The following is a 24,455-nucleotide window of genomic DNA, read 5'->3' as shown; positions in this document are numbered from 1 at the left end:
TTTACTGTTAAATTTAAATGATAAATTGAAGAATATGAATGTCATACTGTCCAGATAAAAACAAACAGCAAACATTTTCAGTAAAGACAAATCCTAGCTTAGGATATACATACATATTATAAATAAAGAAAGATACTTAGTAGGTGACATTTACATAGAAGCTACTGGACTTTATGATACCTGGAGCATTCTGTGGATCAGATCATAAGCTGTTAAAAATGAACTGCAGACACAAACTACACACAACAAAAAAAAATACGTCAGACAAAACAGCTAAGGGTAAATAGTCACAGGTAAATCATGGAATGAATCAAAAGCTGTATACATTTAGCCGAAAAAGAGGGCACACCGTATAAAATCCAAAACAACTTATATTGGATGTCAGAGGAATTAGTGAAGAGTGAAAAGAATTAGTGAGAGTGTTAGAATTAGGAAAAAAAAAGAGTAATGCTACAACATACCACAAACGTCGAAACAACATTCAAGAAATATCGGAGCTAAGCAAGTAAATAGAATGTATGTGTATCAGAGATGAAAACAAAAACAACCATATAAATAACGTGTATTAAGAACTGGAGTAACTTTACTGGAGTGTATATTATGTAGTCGCCGACCTCTCGACAATGCTTCCATACAGATGGATAAATAAGAAATTGAGAAAGTTTCTCACCTTAAATATCTTGGATGCTCCATTACAGACCAATTAGACCCAAATAAAGAGATCAAATGTATAATTGAAGCAGCTTCGAATCAGAATTGAAGCAGAAAATTACGCCAAAGGATGATCAAATGCTATATTTGGTCAGTGTCATTAAGGCTAAATGTTAAAATAAGAAATATTTCATACGTAGAACATGTTCCTAAAGGAGTCTGGGACAGAATCCTTCATTTTATTAATGAAAGGCAAAATCGAGGACCACAGAGGAATTAAAAGTAAGCAGATATTATGCCAATTTTCAACGTTAGGGGATCAAATATGGCGCCGAACGAAGTCTCCCAAACACAACTTTAGATAAGTAAAAGTCAGAAACAAAAAACTATTGAATGCAAGAATGCAGTGGGAGAGACCTATTGGAAGCCCTACATAGAAAGCTAAGACGCAATGCTTAGCTCGTCGAGGAGAAAGGCTACAGACCGTAACAAATGGAGAGGTTTGCTGAGAGATGTCAGAACTCGAATTGGGGAGCCAAAGGCTGGATAGAAGGAAACACAAGCATGAAAGCCTTGAGAAGAAAAATCGAAAATGGCCAAAAGAAAATCTTCCAACTTAAACACAAATGGAAATATACTCCCAAATAGACCAGGCATATTACATATATAGACCAGTAAGGATCTGTTTTTAGGTGGATGTGAGAGGTGGCATTCAGATTTTTGCGGATAAAGTTAGGTGATAACTTCGTTAAGAATAATTGATTTATGCTCCTTCTCAAATATGCCCGGAACATTAATAAAAAAAAATAAAATATTTAAAAATTTCAAAAAATTTCGTTTTTTTTCTACTTTTTTTGCTTATAACTTAAAAACTATTCATTTTAGAACAAACTCGTATAGGAATAAAACAAAGATAATTAAATTTTCTATCAGATGCAATTGGTTAAAAATGTCTTAATTTATCACCCTTGCTTCAAAATAGCAATAAATATAAAATAAGGGGGCAAAACAAGCCTGTCCTTATTCAATGATTTTCCATCACTTAGGTTACACTTGGAATCTTCCTAATTCGCTTAGAAAATTTTTGTAATGTGCTAAAACCGTACACCAAATTTCATTAAAATTGACTTACTAGATTTGGCATAATAATTTTGCAATCTATTTTTTTAAAAAATTAAAAATTTTTAAAATCTTGCACAACAAAAACTAGAACATACAAAGATTTGTAAATTTTTTTACATATAAAGAAGTACTCCACCTATCTAATGCACTTTACAGAATTGAAATCGGATTATTTAAGCAGCCTCAGCAATGTTTTAAAGTTATAAACAATTTTTTGGCTTATAAACAAATTAGTGCTGTGGCCAGGAGGGCGTGCCACAGGCTCCTTTATTTAGATGGACTTACCCAAGTTTTTATGTATTTTGACCCGTAGAACACGAATTTTTTGGGTAACAGTTGATCCGGATGTCGATAAGATTGTTATAAACAAAGAACTTGAGGAATTACATAACATCGATTTTTCGCAAAATAAAACATTTTTTTTTGTATTTCTTGGGTAATTCTAAGCAAAAAATGTTCTTACAAGTTTTTTCGTAGGATGCATAGTTTTCGAGATAAACGCGGTGGAACTTTCAAAAAATCGAGAAATTGCAATTTTTGAACGCGAATAACGTTTGATTAAAAAATAAAATAGCAATTCTGTTGACAGCATTTGAAAGTTTAAGTCAAATTATTCAAATTATACCGGTTTTAATTATTTGCATTGCTAAAAATTTATTTTTTTATTATTAAACAAAGCTATTTGTTTATAAGCCAAAAAATTGTTTATAAATTTAAAACATTGCTGAGGTCCCTTAAATAATCCGATTTTAATTCTGTAAAGTGTATTAAATAGGTAGAGCACCTCTTTATATGTAAAAAAATTAGCCAACTTCTAAATGGTCTACTTTTTGTTCAGAAATATTTTAAAAAATTTGAACTTTTTTTTAGAAACATTTAGATTGCAAATTTATTATGCAAAATTTATTAGGTCGATTTTAATGAAATTTGGTACACGATTTAAGTAGGTTACAAAGAATTTCCTAAGCGAATTACTAAGGTTCTAAGTGCCACCAAAGTGGTTAAAAAATATTGAATAGCAACAGACTTATTTTGCCCCCTTATTTTGTATTTATTGCTATATTGCAGAAAAGGTAATACCTTAAGACATTTTTTACCAGTCGTATATCATACAAAATTCAATTATCTTTATTTAATTTTTCTACGACTTTGTTAAAAAACGAATCGTTTTAAAAGTTATAAGCAAAGAAAGCAGAAAAAAATCGATGTTTTTCGAAATTTTTAAATATTTTAATTTTTTATTAATGTTCCGGGCATATTTGAGAAGGAGCATAAGTCAATTATTATTACTGAAGGTGTCACCTAACTTTATCTGCAAAAATCCGAATGCCACCTCTCACATCCAAAAATAGACGTTTTTTCGCAGATCCTTACTGGTCTAATAGTAGAAAGTTTTTATGAAACATTACATCAAAGTCAAGTTACTTCAGAGCTCGTCGAACAGGGGTTATGAGGGTTATATTATTATGAGAACGGGAGGAAATTGAACATGTTCTCATAAAAGTTATGGAAAGATAATATATCTAATATTTGGGTTACGAAAAAAGATTAATAGCCCGATAGGAATAGGTAGTTGAAATTGTCTATTATTATATAAGAAAAAGATTACAATTCTACATCCCCTCCATTAAAAAAAAATGGAGGGGAATACCCCCTCTCGAAGATGAAAAATATACATTCAAAATAAGTCCGGAATTGGATAACATGACTAATTCTAAGCAACTTTTGTTCTATAGAGTTTTTTCCCTGAGTCAATACTTTTCGAGTTATTTTCAAGTGAATATGTTCATTTTTAACAGAAAAAAAAACATGTTTTTGGACGGTTTTTCGGAGATAACTCAAAAAGTAAGTATTTCAGCGAAAAAAATATTCTTAGCAAAAATAAAGCTTATAACAAACTGAAAAAAAAAACGGTGTATGCTTGAGGTCTGTAGACCCAGTAGAAGCAGAGTTGTAGCTAATGAAAAGTAGGTTCTTCTTCATAAAATTCCAAATCGAATATTTCAATGTGAAATAATCCAAAAACGGAGCACTTTTCGGGGAAATTCATTTCAACTTTTTTAAAGTGTTTAAAAAAGGATTATTTTTGTTTTTTAAAAAACTTGTAACATTAAAACTAAGTGAGTTACGCTCAAAATATTGTTGGTCCCTTTTCTTTTTTGGTAAAAAAATCGCGAAAATCACCCCCTAATTAGCATCACAAATAAATTTTATCATTACCACTTCACAAGTTACTTTGATTATGTATTATTTATATAATCTGTAAGTTTAATCGGTTCAAAGTGCTTTTTTTGAAAAAGCTGTAGTTAAAATGGTTTGAACGAGTAACTAATCACGAGTTTAGGCAAATTTTGAACAGCCATAGCATAATCAATTTTAGTATAACAAGAAAACAAAAAGGAAAAATATTCAGAAACGCAAAACGTACATTTTATTACTCTTTAAGATTTTTGGTATTACTAATAATTTTTAAGTTAATTCCATGAACAATTCCATTTTTTTGCAAAATAAAAAAAAATGTTTTATTTTAAACCCAATTTTTTTTTCAAAATTGAGCACTTTGAATCAATGTAAATTATAGATAATATAAACAATACATAAGTAAAGTAACTTAAAGTAAGCGGTTACGATTAATTTTATTTGGTAAGCTAATTAAGGGGTGATTTTCGCGATTATTGTACCAAAAAATAAAAGGGACCAACAATATTTTGAGCGTAACTCACTTATTTTTAATGTTAGAATTTTTTTTAAAAAACAAAAATAAACCTTTTTTTAAACACTTTAAAAAAAGTTGTTATGAATTTTCCCCGAAAAGTGCTCTGTTTTTTATTTATTTCCCATTGAAATATTCGATTTGGAAGTTGACGAAGAAGAACATACTTTTCATTAGCTACAACTCTGCTTCTACTGGGTCTACAGACATCACGCGTACACCATTTTTTTCATTTTTTTTATAAGCTATATTTTATCGTATGTATTTGGTACTTACCACGCAGTATATTTGGTTTAATCGAAAAATATATTTTTCTCGTAAAAGAACTTCAAAACAGTTTTATTATTATTAAACACCCACTGTTTATTATTGATATCACACCAAACTAATCCAAATTACAGAAATACAACATTTAAAATTAATAAACAAACAATTACTGCTGATGCATGTGGCTTATCAGATCAAATTTAATGGGAAGTGCACAACAACGAATGAGACTGCATTCACAAGCTTGCCCACACATTATTTTAACAAACTAATCAACGTATTAATAACGACTGCTTTGATTGTATTATGCAGCTAGTTATATAGAGAATAACAATTACTCTTAATGTCTCGTTGAATAACATCAACCTCATTTAATAGACTGGATATGTATGTATGGAATGACAAATCGTATACATTCCTAGATGACGACAATAAAATGAGTTGGAAAAATAATGCATGAAGAGATAGACCGAGAGATACCGATTATACTACTAAGGATTTCCACAGTTTACACTATATTCCTTCACTCAACCGTTCTCTCCAGCTCTTTCTGTCTTGCCAGTCCCCTTCCTACAGATTTCTTCTTTCCATTGCTTCGTCTACTTCCGCCTCTCTTCCTTCTTTCTATCGGGCTCCACTCTGTTATTTGTTTATCCAACGTTTTTTGTCTGCTCTTCTTTCGTGTCCGAACTAGGTTAATCTCTTCTGTTCTATGTAGTCTATTATATCAAAGTTCAGTTCCAGTCTTTTCTTATTCTCTGTTTTATTTATTCTATCTATTTTTGTTACTCTGCAGCTTCTCCTTCCATCTCTGTTGTATTTTGTCTTTGGTTTTCTTGTTTATTATTAAATTTTCACAGCCATAAGTCAGGATACTTCTTGTCATGGTGCTGTGTATATTCTCCTTTTTGTTTTTATACTGATATTCGTATGCATTCTCTTGTTTGTCCTTGTTTATTTTTTATATCTTCTTCAGTTATTCCTTTGTTTGATGTTATAAAACCTAAATACTTATACTTGTCTGTTAATTTGATTTGTTTACTTTGTTCATTTCCAGCTATTTTATTTCTGTATTGTCCGTTGTCAGTTATACAATAATATCAGAAATAATCCTAAAGATTTTTTTAGGATTATTTCCATCCCATTCTTTATATATTCTTTTTCCGGTTTTCCATCATAAAACTGAGCTCATATTCGTCTTGTGCAATCACAAGAAGAGATATACGATAAACAAAAATCTTAAAAGCCATAAAAGAAGGTTCTTCCCCTTCTTCTTCAAATGCCATTTGCTTCCAGCGTCTTCATCTGTATTTTATTCCTAACTGTCCTTCTCTATGGGGAAATTAGGGAAACAAAAACGTTAGTTTTAAATTATTAAGTGAAAATATAAAATTACGCCAGTCAATGGGAGCAAGAATAGGATATTATAGGTCTGGATCCCACGTATGAAAAAAAAGTTGATTAATAGCAAGCTGAAAATTTGTTAATAGCTTAAGGGTGTCTAGTCGAATAAACTTTGATATATGGGAATACTGAAACAGGGGCAGTTTTAATTGTGGAACAGGTTAAAAATTTGGAACGGTCACAGCACGAAAACGGCACATTTATTTTGTCCGACAGGACAGACTTAAACTCTCCGAACAGAGATTAAACTGTCATGAAAAAATCAGACTGCTATTTATTACCTGTCATAATTCCTGTCATTTGACATATTCTACATGTTCCACTCATTAAAACGCCCATTTGGTGATAAATAGCAGTCTGATTTTTGCATGAGAGTTTAATCTCTGTTTGAAGAGTTTAAGTCTGTTCTGTCGGACAAAATAAATGTGCCGTTTTCGTGCTGTGACCGTTCCAAATTTTTAACCTGTTCCACAATTAAAACTGCCCCTGTTCCAGTGTTCACACATATCAAAGTTTATTTGACTAGACACCCTTAAGCTATTAACAAATTTTCAGCTTGCTATTAATCAACTTTTTTTTCATACGCGGGATCCAGACCTATTAGCTCCGAATTCTATCCTACTGCATAAATTTTAATGAAATTTTGGGCCTAGCCTCTACTTATCTCCTAATTCAAAGTCTACCCTATGCCGATGTGTGTTTTTGTGGGTGTGCGATCTTGGGGGTGGTTCTCATCCCTTCTTAGGGGTGAAATTTTTTTTTTGGTTAAAATTATCACGGTAATCGCTAGAGAACCTAATTCTAAGCAAAAACTGTTCTATATTTTTTTTTTGAATACTCATTACTTTTTGAGATATCCGTGGTTTAAAATTGACCATTTGCATTGAAACACACCTAATACCTTTTCGAACGGTTTTTTGCGGATACCTTAAAAACTATGCATCTAACTAAAAAAACTATATTGAACATTTTTGTAGGTTATAAGGAAACAAAGACACAGTTGCCTTCATAAATCTTCTAGTTATACTACACAACGAGATATGGTAGGTGAAAATAGTTTGTTTTTTGGTACATTTTCAAATTGGTGTATTCAACTTGAAATAACAGAGAAACGGTCAATTTTAGGTGTATAATGCTACTAATACCTTTTGTAGTGCTTGAAAAGACCTTTAAAATGAGCTATATTAAAGGTCCATTACATTAAAACTAAGCGAGATATGCTGCAAACAAAATTGATAACTAATGTATTTTAAGAAAATATGAGAAGTAATTTTAACCCCCATCCACCAAAATGTAAATGCACGGTTTTTCTTCTACAATACCTTTTATTATAGTGTTATTTCTATGTTCAACAAGTTAGACGGGTTTAAAATGAATGGTTTTTGAAAACAAGATCAAATTATAGAGCGCATTTTTAAATTTTCTTAAAAATCTTCCTTTTTCTCCATGTAACTTGAAAATGATAAGAGATACAGTAATGAAAAATAAAAAGGAAATTTTTATCTGAAAAAGCCTTACATTTTTGTGTGGTATCTTTTTTTCGTATCTCTTATCTTTTTCGAGTTACATGGAGGAAAAAGAAGATTTTTAAGAAAATTTTAAAATATGCTCTATAATTTGATCTTATTTTTTCAAAAACCATTCATTTGATCCCGCCTTACTTTTTGAACATAGAAATAACACTGTAATAAAAAAAGAATGTGTGTACTTTGTACGCACGTAAGAAGTTATACTTCTATTATATGATTTCAACGAAATCAATATACTTTAAACAGTTTCTCTACTACTTTCCAAAAAATTTTATTAAAACAATACCAAAAATTAAAAAAATAAAAGAATAAAACACACACAAACACATTGAAAAATGCCACAAATGATTTCTGAACAATAATTGTTGCCAAAAATTTTAATTAAATACGTATTTTCTGAAAAAATTATATAATAATATACTTACAATCATAAAATCTATAAAAAATAAATAAAAAAATGATATAACTTGCATTGGACTTGAACCTACTTCCCGTGTATCCCGCCGTACGAGAGTCGAAGCGATTTCAAACTGCACCACCTTCGCGTATACGTCATGTGGGAATATACACAAATTGAACAACTTTTTGACAGTTTGTCTATATGAATTTTTATTAGTTTGATTTTTGTCGAATTAAAATACAACAATATATAGAGTAAGAAAACGATACATTAGATGAAAATTTGTAGAAAGTTTGTTCGTAATCAGATTATGTAAATTAAAGCATTGCCTAGGGGTATAGCATAGCAAGTACTAGGTAAGTACATTATTTTTTTTTTCACATTTTCCAAATAGGTATGAAGATAATTTTTTATTGGAATACAACTGAAACATTTAGAATTACGTACCTGTGGCTTTTCAAAACTATTTAAAAAGTCACTATAAGTATAAATTTGATTTTATTTCTGTCCTCACAACAATAAAAACTAATATATTATACAACATTTTTGTTTACCGATAACCTCCATATTGAACAATCATTGACAGATCATTTTAACACCCAATCAGAGCCCGTATAAAGACTAATACCAAACTGTCGGTGTGCGCATGCGCGCAGATCAATATAAATTCACCCTCAATCTCAATCGCGCCTAAAGCAGTATAACTTCAAAAGTATTGTAGAAGGAAAACGATGTATTTAAATTCGGATGAGGGGTTAAATATACTTCTCATTTCTTCTTAAAATACATTAGTCATTAACTTTTTTGCAGAATATCTCGTTTAGTTTGCATGTAATCGACAATTAGTATGGCTCATTTTAAAAATCTTTTGAAGTACTACAAAAGTTATTAGTATCATTATACACCTAAAATCGACAGTTTCTCTGTTATTTCAAGTTGAATACAACGATTTGAGCATGCAGCAAAAAAAAAACAAACTCTTCTTACCTACCATATCTCTTTTTGTATTTTAACTAGAAGATTTATGAAGGAACGAACCTCTTTGTTTTTTTATAACCTACAGAAATATTTTATATAGTTTTTTTTTGTTAGATGCATAGTTTTTAAGGTATTCGCAAAAATCCTTCCGAAAAGGTGTCATTTTTCAATGAAAATGGCCAATTTTCAACCACGAGTAACACAAAAAGTATTGAGTTTTCAAAAAATAATAATAGAACAGTTTTTGCTTAAAATTAGGTTCTCTAGCCTTTTCCGTTGCTATTTTAACCAAAACATTTTTCAACCACCCCCAAGATAAAAGCGCACATCGGCATAGGGTAGACTTTGTTTCTTGAGCTATTCCCTACTTGTGAAAATATCAAGTAAATCGATGTAGTAGGATGGAATTTGGAGCCAAATATCCTCATTGACTGCCCTAAATGAGAATCATATGAGAAAAATATATGAGTATGAAATTGATACCAATTGTTTAGCTATTTTAGACGTGCATATGACAGTGTAGGCAGAAACGCACAATACCTACAAAGCCATGGTAGAATTCAATATCTCAATACATTTAGTGAAATTGGTGAAAGCGACCCTCTCAACAGTTGTAGTGTTATAGGTAATCCTCTGCATGAGGATGTATGTCGATTTTCAACGAAACTCTGCATAAAATCTAAAGTTTTATTATAATTTATAACAGTTTGTGGTCTAGCTGTTCGAATGCCATCTTTTACTAGTCCAGTTTCCTTAAAGCGCTTTAAAATTTTTTGTACTGTTGCGTCGCCATATAGAAAGTAGAATGGTTTGGGAATGTATTATTGAACTAGTTGGCTACTTCACTATAAGATCTTTTTCTATCGCCGTAGCCCCTCATCATTAAAATGGTAAGTCACTCTTTTTCAGGGTAATGAAAAATCCAAAATAAACTGATTTTTTTGAGAAGAAAATATTATAATAAATGTGACACTAATGGACCGACTTGTATAGTTTGACTGTAGATTCATGAAATTGTTTAAATAGGGGAGTGCATTTAGATTATCACTTCGGAAAAAATCAAACAAGATAAAACTTTTTGTGATTTCATTAAGAAATGTTTAATAAACAACATATCAAAAAGTTCTACTCGAGAAGTGGGTGCTTTATTTTTTATTAAACAAATGAACAGCGAAATTAGATGTTTTTTTAAATAACTCCGAAAATATAATTTTTAGAAAAAAACTGACTTGACCATTGAAAAATTCAGAAAATTTTACAAAAAAAACCTTATATAAAGATTTTTCTAAAATTAAATCTCTAGCTTCTGTAATTTTTTATTTATAACGCTAAAGTCACCCTTCTCACACACATTGGCGCACTGTAAACTAGCGTTGTAAGAAGTGCACGGTTGAGTTTTTTTAATGTAATTCTTTAACTAATGGATCAAACGAAATTTTACAAATTGGACAAGAAATGAGATGAAATAAGCTATCTTATGGTTGTAATAAAAAGAAATAAAATTTATGGACATAAGTACGGTGTGGGCGGAAAGTGAGCCTTACATGAATTTTGTTTAAAAATGATTTAAACATGTGTAACTAATACAATTTTACTTATAAAACTCTCAAATTTGCACAACTTACCTCTCAAGTATCTTACTAATCGATGTTTTGTTCAAAAATAATCTCAAAAATTTAATATAAATAATAGGATGTCTCAAAAAATGTAATTTTTTAAAACTTCGTAATTTTACAGAATTCCCACCATTTTAAGACGGTATTACTCAAATTTAATAAATCTAATACAATTTGTTTGCTATTTTTTTAAAGCTTGGGATGTAATCTTTAAAAAACACTGAATCATTATAGTTTAAAAATGAAATAAATAATTTCTTTTTGAGAAAACTAAGAAAGATAACAAAAATGTAATACAAAAACCGAAAATTACCAGCTGAAAAAATGTATATACAGAGTGATCAAAACTTTTTTCTGTAAAACTTACCTAAAATACATTTAATAATAAGCTTCAACAATAATAAATGTTCAACAAAAAAATTTTTTTAGCTCTTATACAGTATGTCTGCGTAACTTGGAACCTATTGATAACTTTTTTAATATCAGCTTTACGAAAAAAAGTTATTCTTTATAAAATACTCTACATCGTATATAACATAAGATACAACCATCAAATATCAAATTTTGTTAATTTTGTACGAGGTATGTCAAAAAATATGATGTTCACTCATGAGTAAAGTACCTTTATATTTCACAATATCGAAAATTTTTATAAAGGAAAGTTGTTTGGAATTAAAGACTATGTCCCGATATGTAATTATATCCTTCTAATCGAAAATTTGTTTTTTTTTAATATTCTTTCTAATACATTTTAATTTTTAATATTATTGTGAAAATTATTTGTTTATCTTTTTTTTAAGAATGAAATTCCATATTTGTTTTATTGGATTCTACTTGTCTTTCATTTAAATATCCGCCATTTTGGATCCGCCACTTTGAAATTTAAATTTTTAATCTTTAATTCAGATTCAACAACCTGTTAAAAATAAAGACAATAAATGTTTTAGAAAAATGTTCTTTTTTATGTTCTTTTTAGAAAATCCGCATTTTGGATCCGCCATTTTATAGTTTATAATGTTAACATTTAAGTTAGGTTTATCAAAGCTCTCAAAAATAAATATATGTAGAAATAAATACATTTTGTAAAGAAATTATGATTTTACAACTATTTTTTAAGTTATCCGCCATTTTGGATCTGCCATTTTATAATTTAAATTATCAAAATTTGATTCAGGTTCAGCAATCTCTCAAAAATATCCACATATATGTAAACAAACACGGTTAAAAAAAAAAGTTCGGATTTTACAACTACTTTTTAAGGATTTTTAGGAAAAAATTTTGAATTTTGAATCCGCCATTTTAAATTTTGCAAATTGTAATGTCAAATTCGGGTTCAGCATAATCAAAACTAAAATAAAAACATTTTTTATCAAAATAAAATGTTGAATTCACCCATATTCTTAACAATATTTATACAAAATAATTGTTATTGTTTAAACAATTAATAAACAATTAGCGGCGAAATTTGTGAGTAGAACTTTTTATTTTAACATATTTATAAACTAATAAAAAAAGTTTTAGAAAAATATAACCTTGTTTGATTTTTTCCGAAACATTGTATCTTTTCGTTCTAATTGCACTCCCCTAAAATCCACAGTAGCTAAAGTATAACAACAGGACGAAACCATTAGATGAAGGTTCATAGGACTTCCTTTATAGTTGCTGAATTCTTTAATATTTTAAACCAATTTCACTAAATAATTCACAAGGAAGCAAGTACAATATTAATACAGTTACGTAGCTGCCAATTGTTTTTATTAATATTTAGGTCAAAGTCAAGTTATAATATAGTAAACAAATCATAATAAAAATGGACTATTAAATTATTATTTAATATAAAATAAGATTATAATATATGGATCGAAATACATATCATATGATAGTTGATGGGTGTATGTATTATATCGAGGCCTAAGTTGAAAAGAACGAAAAATAAAAAACAATAAGCAATTAAGTCATTAATTAGGGAGACAATCAAAATCCAACCAGGATTTTCAAAATGATTTGAATTGAACATAGAAGAGAAAAATATATATTAAGTTATATACGGATGTATACACAGAGTGTTACAACGAAAATTTGACCCCACCCCCCCACCCAGAAACTCAGAAACCAAGAGTTTCTTCACAATTTAAAAAAACACGTCAATTTATGTTGTTACCCTGCTGCCCCTCCAGTTTTTTAAAATAGCAAAGTGTAGTCGAGTTGCACATCATTTGAAAGGCATTTTTTTCTTCACACTATACTCTATTTTTTTTTAATTTGCGGAATAACTTTAAAGACAAATTTGGATTCAACTAATTTATAATACATTTGTTAAGTCCAAAATTATCTTCAAACTTATTACGTAAATTTAAAAAAAAAGAGAGTGTCGTGTAGAGAAAAAAATTACCTTTCAAATGATGTGCCACTCGACCAAACTTGCTATTTAAAAAAAAGTGGGGGTTTATGCGGGGCAGTAGGGGTGTTACATTTGAGGGCATGAATTTTGCACGAAAATTCGTCCCCCTTCCATTATAAATTGGCGTGTTTTTTTTTAAATTTTAAAGATGCTCTTGGTTTCTGAGTTTCTGGGGGGGTCCAATTTTTGTTGGAAGAGACTGTATAATATACGAGACAAAAATGCAGGAAAAAAATTATGAGGCATGAGGTAGAAATAAAGAGGCATTTTATGTAGTTTGGGTTTATCTTTTTTATGTCTATTAGTTAGTGTTTCGTTGTAAGTTCAGTGTTCAGTGTTCAGTGCACAAGGCAAGTGTTCCCTTCCAAGGCAAATGTCTAAATTCGCCATTAGGGGAGTGCAATTTAGAACAAAAACATGCATTGTTTCGGAAAAATTCAAACAAGCTTATATTTTTCTAAAACTTTTTTGTCAGTTTATATACATGTTAAAGTAAAAAGTTCTGCTCGCAGATTTGGCCGCTAATTGTTTATTAATTGTTTAAACAATAACAATTGTTTTGTATAAATAATTTTAAAAATATCGATAAATTCATTATTTTACTTTGACCAAATATGTTTCTATTTTGTATTTGATTATGCTGAATCCGAATACGGCATCGCAATTTGAAAATTCTTATACAGAAGCTCTTATACAGTGTGTCTGCGTAGCTAGGAACCACATGGAAAACTTTTTTATTATCAATTTTACGAAAAAAGTTATTCTTAATAAAATGCTCTGGATAGTCAAAAATCTAAAACTCAACCATCAGATATCAAATTTTATCAAAAACATGAATTTCGTTAAAGAGTAAAGTACCTTTATATTCCAGAATATCAAAAAATGCTCAGATGAAAAGCTGTTTGAAATTAGAAACTATGTCTAAATATACAATTACATCATTCTAATCGAAAACAAAATTTAAATTTTTTCTCAAATTACGGATACTCATCATCATTTTATTACAATTATGATAACTATTTTATTATCACTTTTACGAAAAAAAATTATTCTTTATAAAATGCTCTCACTGGTCTAAAATCTAAGATACAATCATCAGATATCAAATTTTTTAAATTTTATACGAGGTATGTAAAAAATATGAATCTTTCTTAAGAGTTAAGTGCCTTTATTATTCACAATATTTTAATAAGAAGGATGTAATTAAACACTAAAACAAATTTTTTAATTCCAAAGAACTTTTCTTAATAACAATTTTCGATATTGTGAAATGTAAAGGTACTTTACTCTTGAGTGAAATTCATATTTTTTGACACACCTCGTATAACATTAATTAAATTTGATATTTAATGATTGCATCTTAGATTATAATATACGATGCAGAGTATTTTATAAAGAATACCTTTTTTTCGTAAAATTGATAATAAAGAAGTTATCAATAGGTTCCAAGTTACGCAGACATACTGTATAAGAGCTAAAAAAAATTTTTTTGCTGAACATTTATTATTGTTGAAGCTTATTATTAAATGTATTTAGGTAAGTCTTACAGAAAATGTTTTGATCACTTTGTAGATACATTTTTTTAGCTGGTAATTTTCGGTTTTTGTATTACATTTTTGTTATTTTTCTTAATTTTCTTAAAAAGAAATAGTTTATTTCATTTTTAAAGTAAAATAATTTAGTGCATTTTAAAGAGTACATCCTAAGCTTTAAAGAAGCATTTATTAAAATGTAATAGATCTGTTCAAAGTTGAGTAATACTATCTTAAAGTGGCAATTCTATAAAACTACGAAGATTTCAAAAATTACAATTTTTGAGACGTCAATATAAATCACGTCAATATCATTTACGTCATTACGTCAGTATCATTACGTCAATATCATTTGAATTAAATTTTTGAGATTTTTTTTTGAATAAAACATCATTTAGTAAGATGCTTGAAAGGTAAGTTGTGCAAAATTGAGAGTTATATAAGAAAAATTGTATTAGTTACACATTTAAATCATTTTTAAACAAAATTCATGTAAGGCTCACTTTCCGCCCACACCGTACTTATGCCCATACATTTTATTTCTTTCTTTTATAACCAAAAAATAGCTTAATTATTCTTCTTTCATGTTCAATTTGTAAAATTTTATTTGATCAATTAGTTAAAGAATTACATTAAAATACCTCAACCGTGCACTTTACGTTAGTTTACAGTGGGCCAATGTTTGTGAGACCGGTGACTTTAGCGTTATAAATAAAAAATTATAGAAGATACAGATTTAATTTTAGAAAATTCTTTATATAAGGTTTTTTTGTAAAATTTTCTGAATTTTTCAATGATCAAGTCAGTTTTTTTCTAAAATTTATATTTTCGGAGTTATTTAAAAAAGCATCTAATTTCGTAGTTCATTTGTTTAATAAAAAATGAAGCACCCACTTCTCGAGTAGAACTTTTTGATATGTTGTTTATTAAACATTTCTTAATGAAATTACAAAAAGTTTTATCTTGTTTGATTTTTTCCGAAGTGAAAATCTTAAAATCTATATGCACTCCCCTGGATATATAAAAACCAATGTACAAGTTCATCATAGGTATTTATAATAAATAATAAATTAAATTTATTAATAATTAAGCTATTTAAGTAATTTCAAGAACGACTAAAATACAGGATATTCCTTTTGATTAAAATTGCCTGTAAGGGCAATTTTCTATGTAAATTTCTTTTTTAAATCTCAGAGTATAAACAAAAACGAAATAATACCTTTACTTAAAATCTATAGACTTTTTAAGAATTCTAAAAACGATTTTGGAGTGCCCTATTTTTATATAGGAGATTTGCAAGGTTTCTTACAACTTCCCACGGTTAAATCGATTTGTGTGCATTCTGAACTTTCTTCCAAATGCACCAATAAAATGTTATTCAACCCTTCGTACATAACCTATGAAATTACTACAAAATAATTGATTTAATATCAGATTCAAACTTAAAAAGTTCACTTGTGTTAACATAATATTAACATGCTGGACTTACCCCGTCAGATATCTCTTACACTGGGAATTACTTTGTCAAAAACTGAGAGAAATACACGCGACAAGAACACCGGCGCCATACTTGACCCGGAATCAGACGTTGTGGCGCTGTTGGGGTGTTGCAGAGGGGTTGAAAGGGGAGGATCAACGTGGTGAGAAGGGTGAATGCTCGACGATGGACATGTGCTTCGTTCGCGGTCAGGAAAAAGGAAATTTAGGGGTCTATGTTTCTATCAGATTCGTAACTACCGCCGTATCAGCCGTATCAATTATACGGGGCCCCCGACATTCAGGGGCCCCAACGCTGCATGTCGAAACAAAATTTCATTTAAAAAATTGAACAAAATATTCTGCAATTATTTCACTATTAAAACGCTTTGAAACAGTGTACATTATATTGTTGGGATATATCGACATTTATTTCGTGTAATGAATTCTTTATTATAAACTATATTTATGTACTGTACAGGTACCTATCTATTTTCTGCCTCTAGCCGTTCTATAACAACAGAGGTTTTTGTTTTTAAGCTACTTCTTATTGTCCATTCTCCGTTGGCTGTGTGAGACATTGTATAATGTATAATGCGAAATTGCAATATTTGTATTTGCTTTACCTTTGATAATTTGAAACATTGAAACACTGTGTATTGTTTGCGTATATTTTCGTGTAATCTGTTCTTTATCTATAAATTGTATTCAGGTATATCTATTTGCCGGTTGCTCGCCGTTGAAAAACAGAGCTTCTTTGTTTACGCTCCTTTTCAATGTCTATTCACCATTGGCTTGAAAAAACTGAATCTGTTTTAAAACAACGAGTATCAATTCAAATCTGTTTTTCGACTTTGGATTATTAGAGTTTATTAGATTTATTATCCAGATTTAGCCATACGGCTCATACTCCCTCTAAGGGGAAAATTGACTCATCCCAGATACCTACGGTATCAAAAGGATTGAGCTCTGGTGGGACTCTTTCCGCGTTATCGAGCCCTAGGTGACTTGGAATGCAGGTGTATCTCCCAAAAATTTTCGTACACTTCTGGCCGTCGCGAGTAGTACAGCTTTCTGCATGGTCTTATAAAGATGTTCATTCAGGCCCAGCTTTTTTATGCTTTCTACGAGGGGCTTCGGAATGACTCCAGTAGTAGACATAATAATCGGTATTGTCTGGGTACTTTGCATTCTCCATTGTCTCCGTATTTGAATTTCCAGATCTCTATATTTGGCGATCTTTTCAGTAAATTTACTACGTAGATTATTGTTGTTAGGTATCGTCACATCAATTAGTGTTGTTTGTCTTGTTAATTTATTAACTAGTACGAGATCTGGTCTATTATGTGCCACTGTTTGGTCTGTGAGCACAGTGCGGTCCCAGTATAGCTTGTAGTTGCCATCCTCAAGCATACTCTCAGGAACGTATTGATAATATGGGAGATGGTCCGTTTGGAGAAGTCCCAGCTTAATAGCTATCTCTTGATGAAGGATTTTTCCCACTGCGTCATGCCGTTTTTTGTATTCAGTTGCAGCAAATGCCTGGCAGCCCCCTGTAATATGTTGGATGGTTTCTTGGGCTTGACATCCATATCGGCATCTGTCGTTTTGAACCTGAGGGTCTTTGACGATATATTTCAGGTAATTTCTGGTTGGTATAACCTGATCCTGAATGGCCAGTAATGAACCCTCCGTTTCAGGGAACATCTTTCCTGATGTCAACCAATAGTTCGACGCTGTATTGTCGACATAGTCTTGGGCCTTGGCTGACCTCATTGGGATGTCGCCCGTGCAGAGGTTTACCCATCCAGGTGCGCAGTTTTTCGCAGGAGTGTTATACGCTGAACTTATTAGTTCCTAAGCTTGTATTATGCAATTTGCAATTTATTTAAATTATCCAATATACAGGGTGTTTAATTAATAATTGGAAATAATTTAACTGTAGATTTCTGGGCTCAAAATATGTATTAAGATTTAACCCAAATCACCTAGTCTTAAAAAAATGTTTCTTACAGAAGCTAGAAAGAGCTCTTTGAAAAAGGCGTCTTGTAATTAGCTTTTTTTAAATGCCTCCAGAACGCTTCTATTGAGAGAAACCAAAACTGGTACGCCTATTTATCTTCCTTTTTTATCTTTAACTTTTAAGCCTGTTTGACCTTGACACTGGATTATTAAAATGTGAGGCATTCTAGTAATAAAAGGTACTCTTGCTTTAAGTAGGATACACCGTTTTCTGGAAATGTCGATTTGAAAATTTTGCGTTTTTTTAACGTGGGAAAAATTTTCAAAAAAAAACTATAAAAACAAAAATCGAAAGTTGGTACGTTTATTCCAGAGATGAATCGGTTTCATCAATTGCGAATTTCTAGTACCAGTCATATGCGTCCGTTTTGTAAGTAGGTCAACTTGTATTTTATCGCATTCTTTTTTGTGTCTTTAATTTTGAAACATTTTTGACACTAGATTATTAAATTATGAGGTACTAAAAGTTATTCTTGCTTTAGGTCGGTAAAATACACCGTTTTTTTGAAATTTCTTTTAAATTTTAATCAAATTCAAAAAACGAAAAAATTTCAAATTTATTTTTCTAGAAAACGGTGTATCCTACCGACTTAAAGTAAGAGTAACTTTTAGTACTAGAATACCACACAATTTAATAATCCAGTATCAAAAATGTTTAACAGTTAAAGACTAAAAGTTATGCGATAAAATAACCGTTGCCCTACCCAAAGAGGACGCATATGACCGGTACTAGAAATTCACAATTTATGAAATAGATTTGTCTCTGGAAGATAAATAGCCGTACCAGTTTTAGTTTTTCTAAATAGATGTGTTCTAGAGGTATTTAAAAAAAAATCTAATATAAAAGGCACCATCTTCAAAGATCTCCAGCTCCCTTAGGAAGCCTTTCCGGAGTAGGTGATTTGGGCTAAACAGTAATATTTTGAGCTCCGCAGGAATCTAGAGTTAAAATATTTCCAATTATTAATGAAACACCCTGTATTGTTTTGTTTTATTTCATTATCTTTTATTTTGTAATAATATTGACGATTTGTGTAATTTCAGTAAACTGTATTTGTTGTTGTTCTTTTCCAACTCTTTTGTACCTACGCTTTGTCAATAAAATTGTAAAATTTTCAGTGACAATTAAGTATATTTCTATTCTATACACCCGTTTTTGCTGCCTTTATTCTTTGTTGAACACTTTTTTAGCACTATCCCATATCAGTCGTGGAAAAGGGCCCCGCGACAAACTTCGCCACTGGTTTCTATAAAATGTTTATACATGAAAATGGGGTACCAGCATTTAAGACACCGCGATAAATGCGAGCAATTTATTGTGACGATAAATTTGCTACGATTTTATCGATTTTTTTAAAGCTGTTTAAACGCTGCGATATATTGTCGCGATTGATTACAAACTGAAACAATTCGATCGTTACAATAAATTGATGCAATCTGATACCAACTCAAATCCAACTAAAATTCCGATAAATCGCTGCGATGTACCGTTTACACACAACGATAAATTGAAACAACTCGATCGATATCGATAAATTGCTCGGATTTATCGCGGTGTCTAACTAAACTGCCTATTATTAGTTCATCAAAAATAAAACCAACGGACATGGTGCTCTCCCTGGCTCTATGTTTCTAGGTGAGGATAGTGAGAATGACAAACAAAAAATAACAGAGTTGTTTGCGAAACATTTTGGTACTGTATACAGCACTTTTAATGGTAAATCTCTGGATAACCTGGAGAGTAATGAAATTTTCTCACAACAGCTGGAGGTGGAAATTAATAACCTCGAAGTCACTTTTGACAATTTACTGAATGTGTTGTTGTCATTAAATGTCAATAAAGGGGCTGGCCCTGATTTGATACCGAATTTGTTCCTAAGAGAAAGTGCAGTGTCCTTGTGTGAACCATTAGTATATGTTCTTAATAAATCTCTCCAGACGGGAATTTTCCCGAACAGATGGAAACATTCCTTTGTGTGTCCTATTTTCAAGGCAGGAGATCATAGTGATATCAAAAATTATCGGCCAGTTTGTATTCAGTCAGCCTTATCTAAAGTATTTGAAAAAATGGTTTTGCCAAGTTTGGATAATTGTTTTAGGAACATTATTACGGACAACCAACATGGATTTGTAGGCGGACGTTCTACTCTCACTAACCTCTTTTTGTATATCGATAGTATAGGTACAGCAATGGATGAGGGTTACGAAATGCACTCTATATACACCGATTTCAGTAAGGCCTTTGACCTACTAGATCATAATGTCTTAATTACAAAGCTGAGAAACTTTGGTATCACTGGTTCTTTATTAGCTTGGTTTACTTCGTATTTGCAAGGAAGAACATTGCAAGTAAGATCAGCAGGACGTGTTTCTAATAATGGATTTGAAGCCGTGTCAGGGGTTCCGCAGGGTTCCCATTTGGGTCCTAAGCTTTTTCTGTTGTTGGTAAATGATATTGGTAGGAACTTTAAATCTGAATATTTGATATTTGCAGACGACTTGAAGATATTTAAATGCATTAGGTCAGAATCTGATTGTGAGGGTTTGCAGAGAGACTTGGATTCTTTAGTACATTGGTGCCAGGAAAATAATCTTAGATTGAATGCTTCGAAATGCTCATATATTATTTTTTCACGTAATAAGACCACCAGTGATTTTAAATACAAGATAGGAGATGTGGATTTATCTAGGGTTCAGGTAATTAAGGATTTAGGTGTGTTACTGGATAGTAAGCTAAGTTTCGTGGACCATTATGATGCCATTATTGCGCGTGCTAATCGGACATTAGGGTTAGTCATCAGAATGTCATATGATTTTAATAATTTGTTTGTAATTGTGAGATTGTTTTTGAGTTATGTTCGTTCATTACTAGAGTATTGTTCAGTGATTTGGAGTCCAAGTTATGAGAATCACAAATATCGAATTGAATCGATTCAAAATAAATTCGTTAGATATCTGCGGTATAGATTAGGTACTAGAGGAATGCAATTGAATTCCAGCCAGGTCATGCAGATGTTTCATTTGCACCGTCTAGAGGATCGCAGGCGATACTTTGACCTTAATTTCGTATTTAAGGTGTTAAATGGTATTATTGTTGCACCTAGCATTCTGGGTCGAATAGATTTTTATGTTCCAGCTAGGAATTTGAGAAGATGTCCCTTGCTATCCGCTAGATCGTGCAATACACGTCATGCAGAAAATATGCCTTTAAATAGAATTGTTTCTAGTGTAAATGAGTTTCCAAATATAGACTTTATGGGAGTCACACTAAATGCTTTTAAAAGGACTATTTCACGTGAATTATTTTAATTTGATTTTAATTTTTTGATGTCGTTAGTTTAATTGTAAGTAATGTAAGTTAAATTGTGTTCGATGTTTAATTTTGACTTTTAATTTTAATTGTAAAATGGAGTTTTCCGTCAATAAATATTAATTTAATTACTAACATCTTTTATGTTTGCATTACAACTTAGTTGGTAATGTCGCACTAAAATCTCAATTTGGGTTTTGCAAAGACCTAAGAGCGTGTGAAGCTCTATTTTCAACTAATATACTAATACAAAGATGTTTGGACGTCAATCAAGATATCGATGCGTGTTTTATGGACTATATTTTCTTTATTCTTTTTTTGTTCCTAAGTAACTCGAGTAGAGCCAACTAACTAACGCTTTATTAAATGTCAAAGTTGCTTTTGTTTTGTTATAATAAATTAATTAATTTATTACAACAAAAATTTTGAATTTGTTTAAATAAAGATTGTTTAAATAAGTATACAGCTTTAAAATGAGAATATTTGTGTTTTTAACGTTAAAAGGTACACCTGTAGTAAGTTTATCTACAAAAAGTCTACAACAGGAAAAATATGTAGTTTTCTTAAAAAAGCAAGTTTGACATTTCATAATGCGTTAGTTAGATGACTCTACTCCAGTTACTTGGGAACAAAAAAAGAATGCAGAAAATTTCTCCATGGGCAGCCGAGAAAATGCATTTTTTTAACGCATACCGATTTTGAACTTTATTTGAGATTACATTTTCTCCAATCTAATTTTTGATTGAAATTTTGCTATTTTTGGTAATTTTCACTCGTAATATCGATTGTTTTTATTATAATAATATATGTATCTAATGAGTATTTTACAGATATGAAAGTTGGTGTGGAGAAAGAGGTCAAAAATAAAAAGGTAATGGTTCGAAAATGATGATCCTATTGTTTATATCTTTGCCATAAATATCGCTCAACTTTGACCGGTTGTATCTCAGGAACCATTTATCACAATTAAACGTTTTTTCTTTTAAAATAAGCGTCCTGCCGCTTTTTTTTTCCAATACCGTTTTCATAATTTAATTTAATTTAATATTCCCCGAGATATTCTATTTGTTTATAAGCCAAAAAATTGTTTATAATTTTAAAATATTCCTGAGTCCGCCTAAATAGTCCAATTTCAATTCTGTAAAGTACATTAGATAGGTACAGTGTCTTTTTATACAAAAATTATAGTTATTCTTATGTATTTTAATTATTGTGGTTATTATAGCGACCGTCAATTTTTAATTAACAATTCAATTGTTGCTAAACTGTTTATTCAATTTCCATCGGCTTCAGAAATTATAATCTATGCGAAAATAGCTTTTATATTACCAAGTTATTTAATTATTGATAAACAATTACTTATCTAAAATTTTAGTTGAAAATTAAAGATTTTGTTGGAAAAACCCGCATTTTCCGGGGAAAATTTTCATCAAAGTAAATCGGGAAAAACAATTCTCTATGCAGAATTTAATTAGGGTGAATTTTTATTTGGGTGTTTTTGGTGAAAAGTTAAAATCTTTGGAGTTATAGAGCAAAAATTGAAAAAGACACGATTTTCGGGCGCCATTTTGTTTATAAAAAAAGTAGCACACTATCTGCGGACTTTGCATACCTATATTATTAATATATACAATCATAACATTCGATTCCGGCAATAAAATTGCTGGTAAATAACTTTTCCTTGTATTTTGCTAATTAGCCCAGAGTACAAATGAACTTTTCAGAACAGCCGTCTCTAAATTTCGAATAGCTATGATATGCTGGTTATAAAACACAGAAAATGTTTCATTTCTAATTTTTTATTTAAATTTATTATGTAGAAAATATATTTATATTATTAATAAATATTAAGGTTGTCCTTTCTCGTATGTACAGTCAATAGTCAACATTATTTACAATTGGAATGCCAAGGAGACAACAAAATAAAAAAAATATTATTATATTCCCCAATATTTACGTACGGTAAATACTCCCAATTGATCTTTTTAACAAGAAGAGTTTACTTCACTTTTTCTGCGTAAATTGTTCATAAAAAATATTTACTGTTTATTGCAAATATTGCACATATTCTCAGAAAATAATTACAACTATATCTACATAAAAAAATATTTACAATCTGTGAGTCTTATTCTACTATCACCCGCACTTTGGTCAACAAAACTAACTTTAGTCTAGGCAGGCTCTGTTGATATTTTCTATGGAAAATAGTCCTATCGGGCTCTATTTTTGCAGGAATCACTTCAGGATGTAGTGAATCCATGGAATCACTGGGATCCTGAAGTGAGTCCAGCAAAAAATAGACTCCTATGGAAATTGTCCACATCAAAACATATCCTGCCTGGACTACTTGCACAAAATTTAGTGACACTTGCGTGAAATTTACGTTCAATCTCACCTATACACCTGTACAATTTGAGGTGTCTTTTCAACGTAAATTTAACGTAAAAATATCACGTTAAAGACCACTGGTTCACAAAGATAATCTCTCTTCGAATAAAATCAGGTGAAGTTCACGTAATACTTTTCGTTCTCTGATAGAACATCTACCAAATTGTTCCTTTTTTACTCATTTGAAAATTTATTGATGATTTCGTTCAAACTCGTGGAGGTGCCGACGATAAGTCCAAAGAATCCCAACAAGATGATAAGGCAGTTCTTGATCATGGTAAATATTCTCGTCTTGCCGGTACGTTGGTGCCAGTAGGTGCCCATGTCCACCATAGCAGGGATGAAGAGTCCTAGTCCGGAGAGAGTCAATGCTCCGAACAGGGAGATGAAGAGATCGATGTAGGGAACTGCTACCGCAAGAACAACTGCAAGGAAAAATTCGTATAATTATAATATAGCCAGTGATACTCAAAACGAAATAATAATTCACACAATGAGAAATCCTAGATTCGAAAACTTAAATACTTCTATCCTTGGAATCAACCTTCTGGTGAAAACTTAAATCCGTGCTTTCTACAATTTACAAATCAAACAGATGATGAATAAAGCAGACAAAAGGAACTCTACAATATGCAGTCACCTCCAG

General features: G+C 30.6%; 2 protein-coding genes across 5 annotated transcripts in view; both read right to left on the bottom strand.

The window, feature by feature from the left end:
• LOC114326915 (proton-coupled amino acid transporter-like protein CG1139) overlaps positions 1-16,121 on the bottom strand; it is an 85,265-nt gene extending 69,144 nt beyond the window's left edge. Inside the window, exon 1 of one of the 4 annotated variants that reach the window (XM_028275434.2) lies at positions 16,103-16,121. The gene's annotated coding sequence lies outside the window, so the exon portion shown is untranslated. Of the gene's footprint in view, positions 1-4,762; positions 5,031-16,102 lie in introns of those variants that run through there. The other 3 variants (XM_028275401.2, XM_028275393.2, XM_028275426.2) reach the window with 3 other exon arrangements.
• Positions 16,122-23,204: 7,083 nt separating this feature from the next.
• LOC114326975 (proton-coupled amino acid transporter-like protein CG1139) overlaps positions 23,205-24,455 on the bottom strand; it is a 46,813-nt gene continuing 45,562 nt past the window's right edge. Inside the window, exon 7 of the mRNA XM_028275469.2 lies at positions 23,205-24,234. Within this exon, the coding sequence (XP_028131270.2) occupies positions 23,984-24,234 (251 nt within the window). The 3' untranslated portion in view covers positions 23,205-23,983. The remainder of the gene's footprint in view (positions 24,235-24,455) is intronic.

This window comes from Diabrotica virgifera, chromosome 9 (assembly GCF_917563875.1).
Source record: "Diabrotica virgifera virgifera chromosome 9, PGI_DIABVI_V3a".
NCBI lineage: Eukaryota > Metazoa > Arthropoda > Insecta > Coleoptera > Chrysomelidae > Diabrotica > Diabrotica virgifera.
This window is presented reverse-complemented; position numbering and strand designations above follow the sequence as displayed.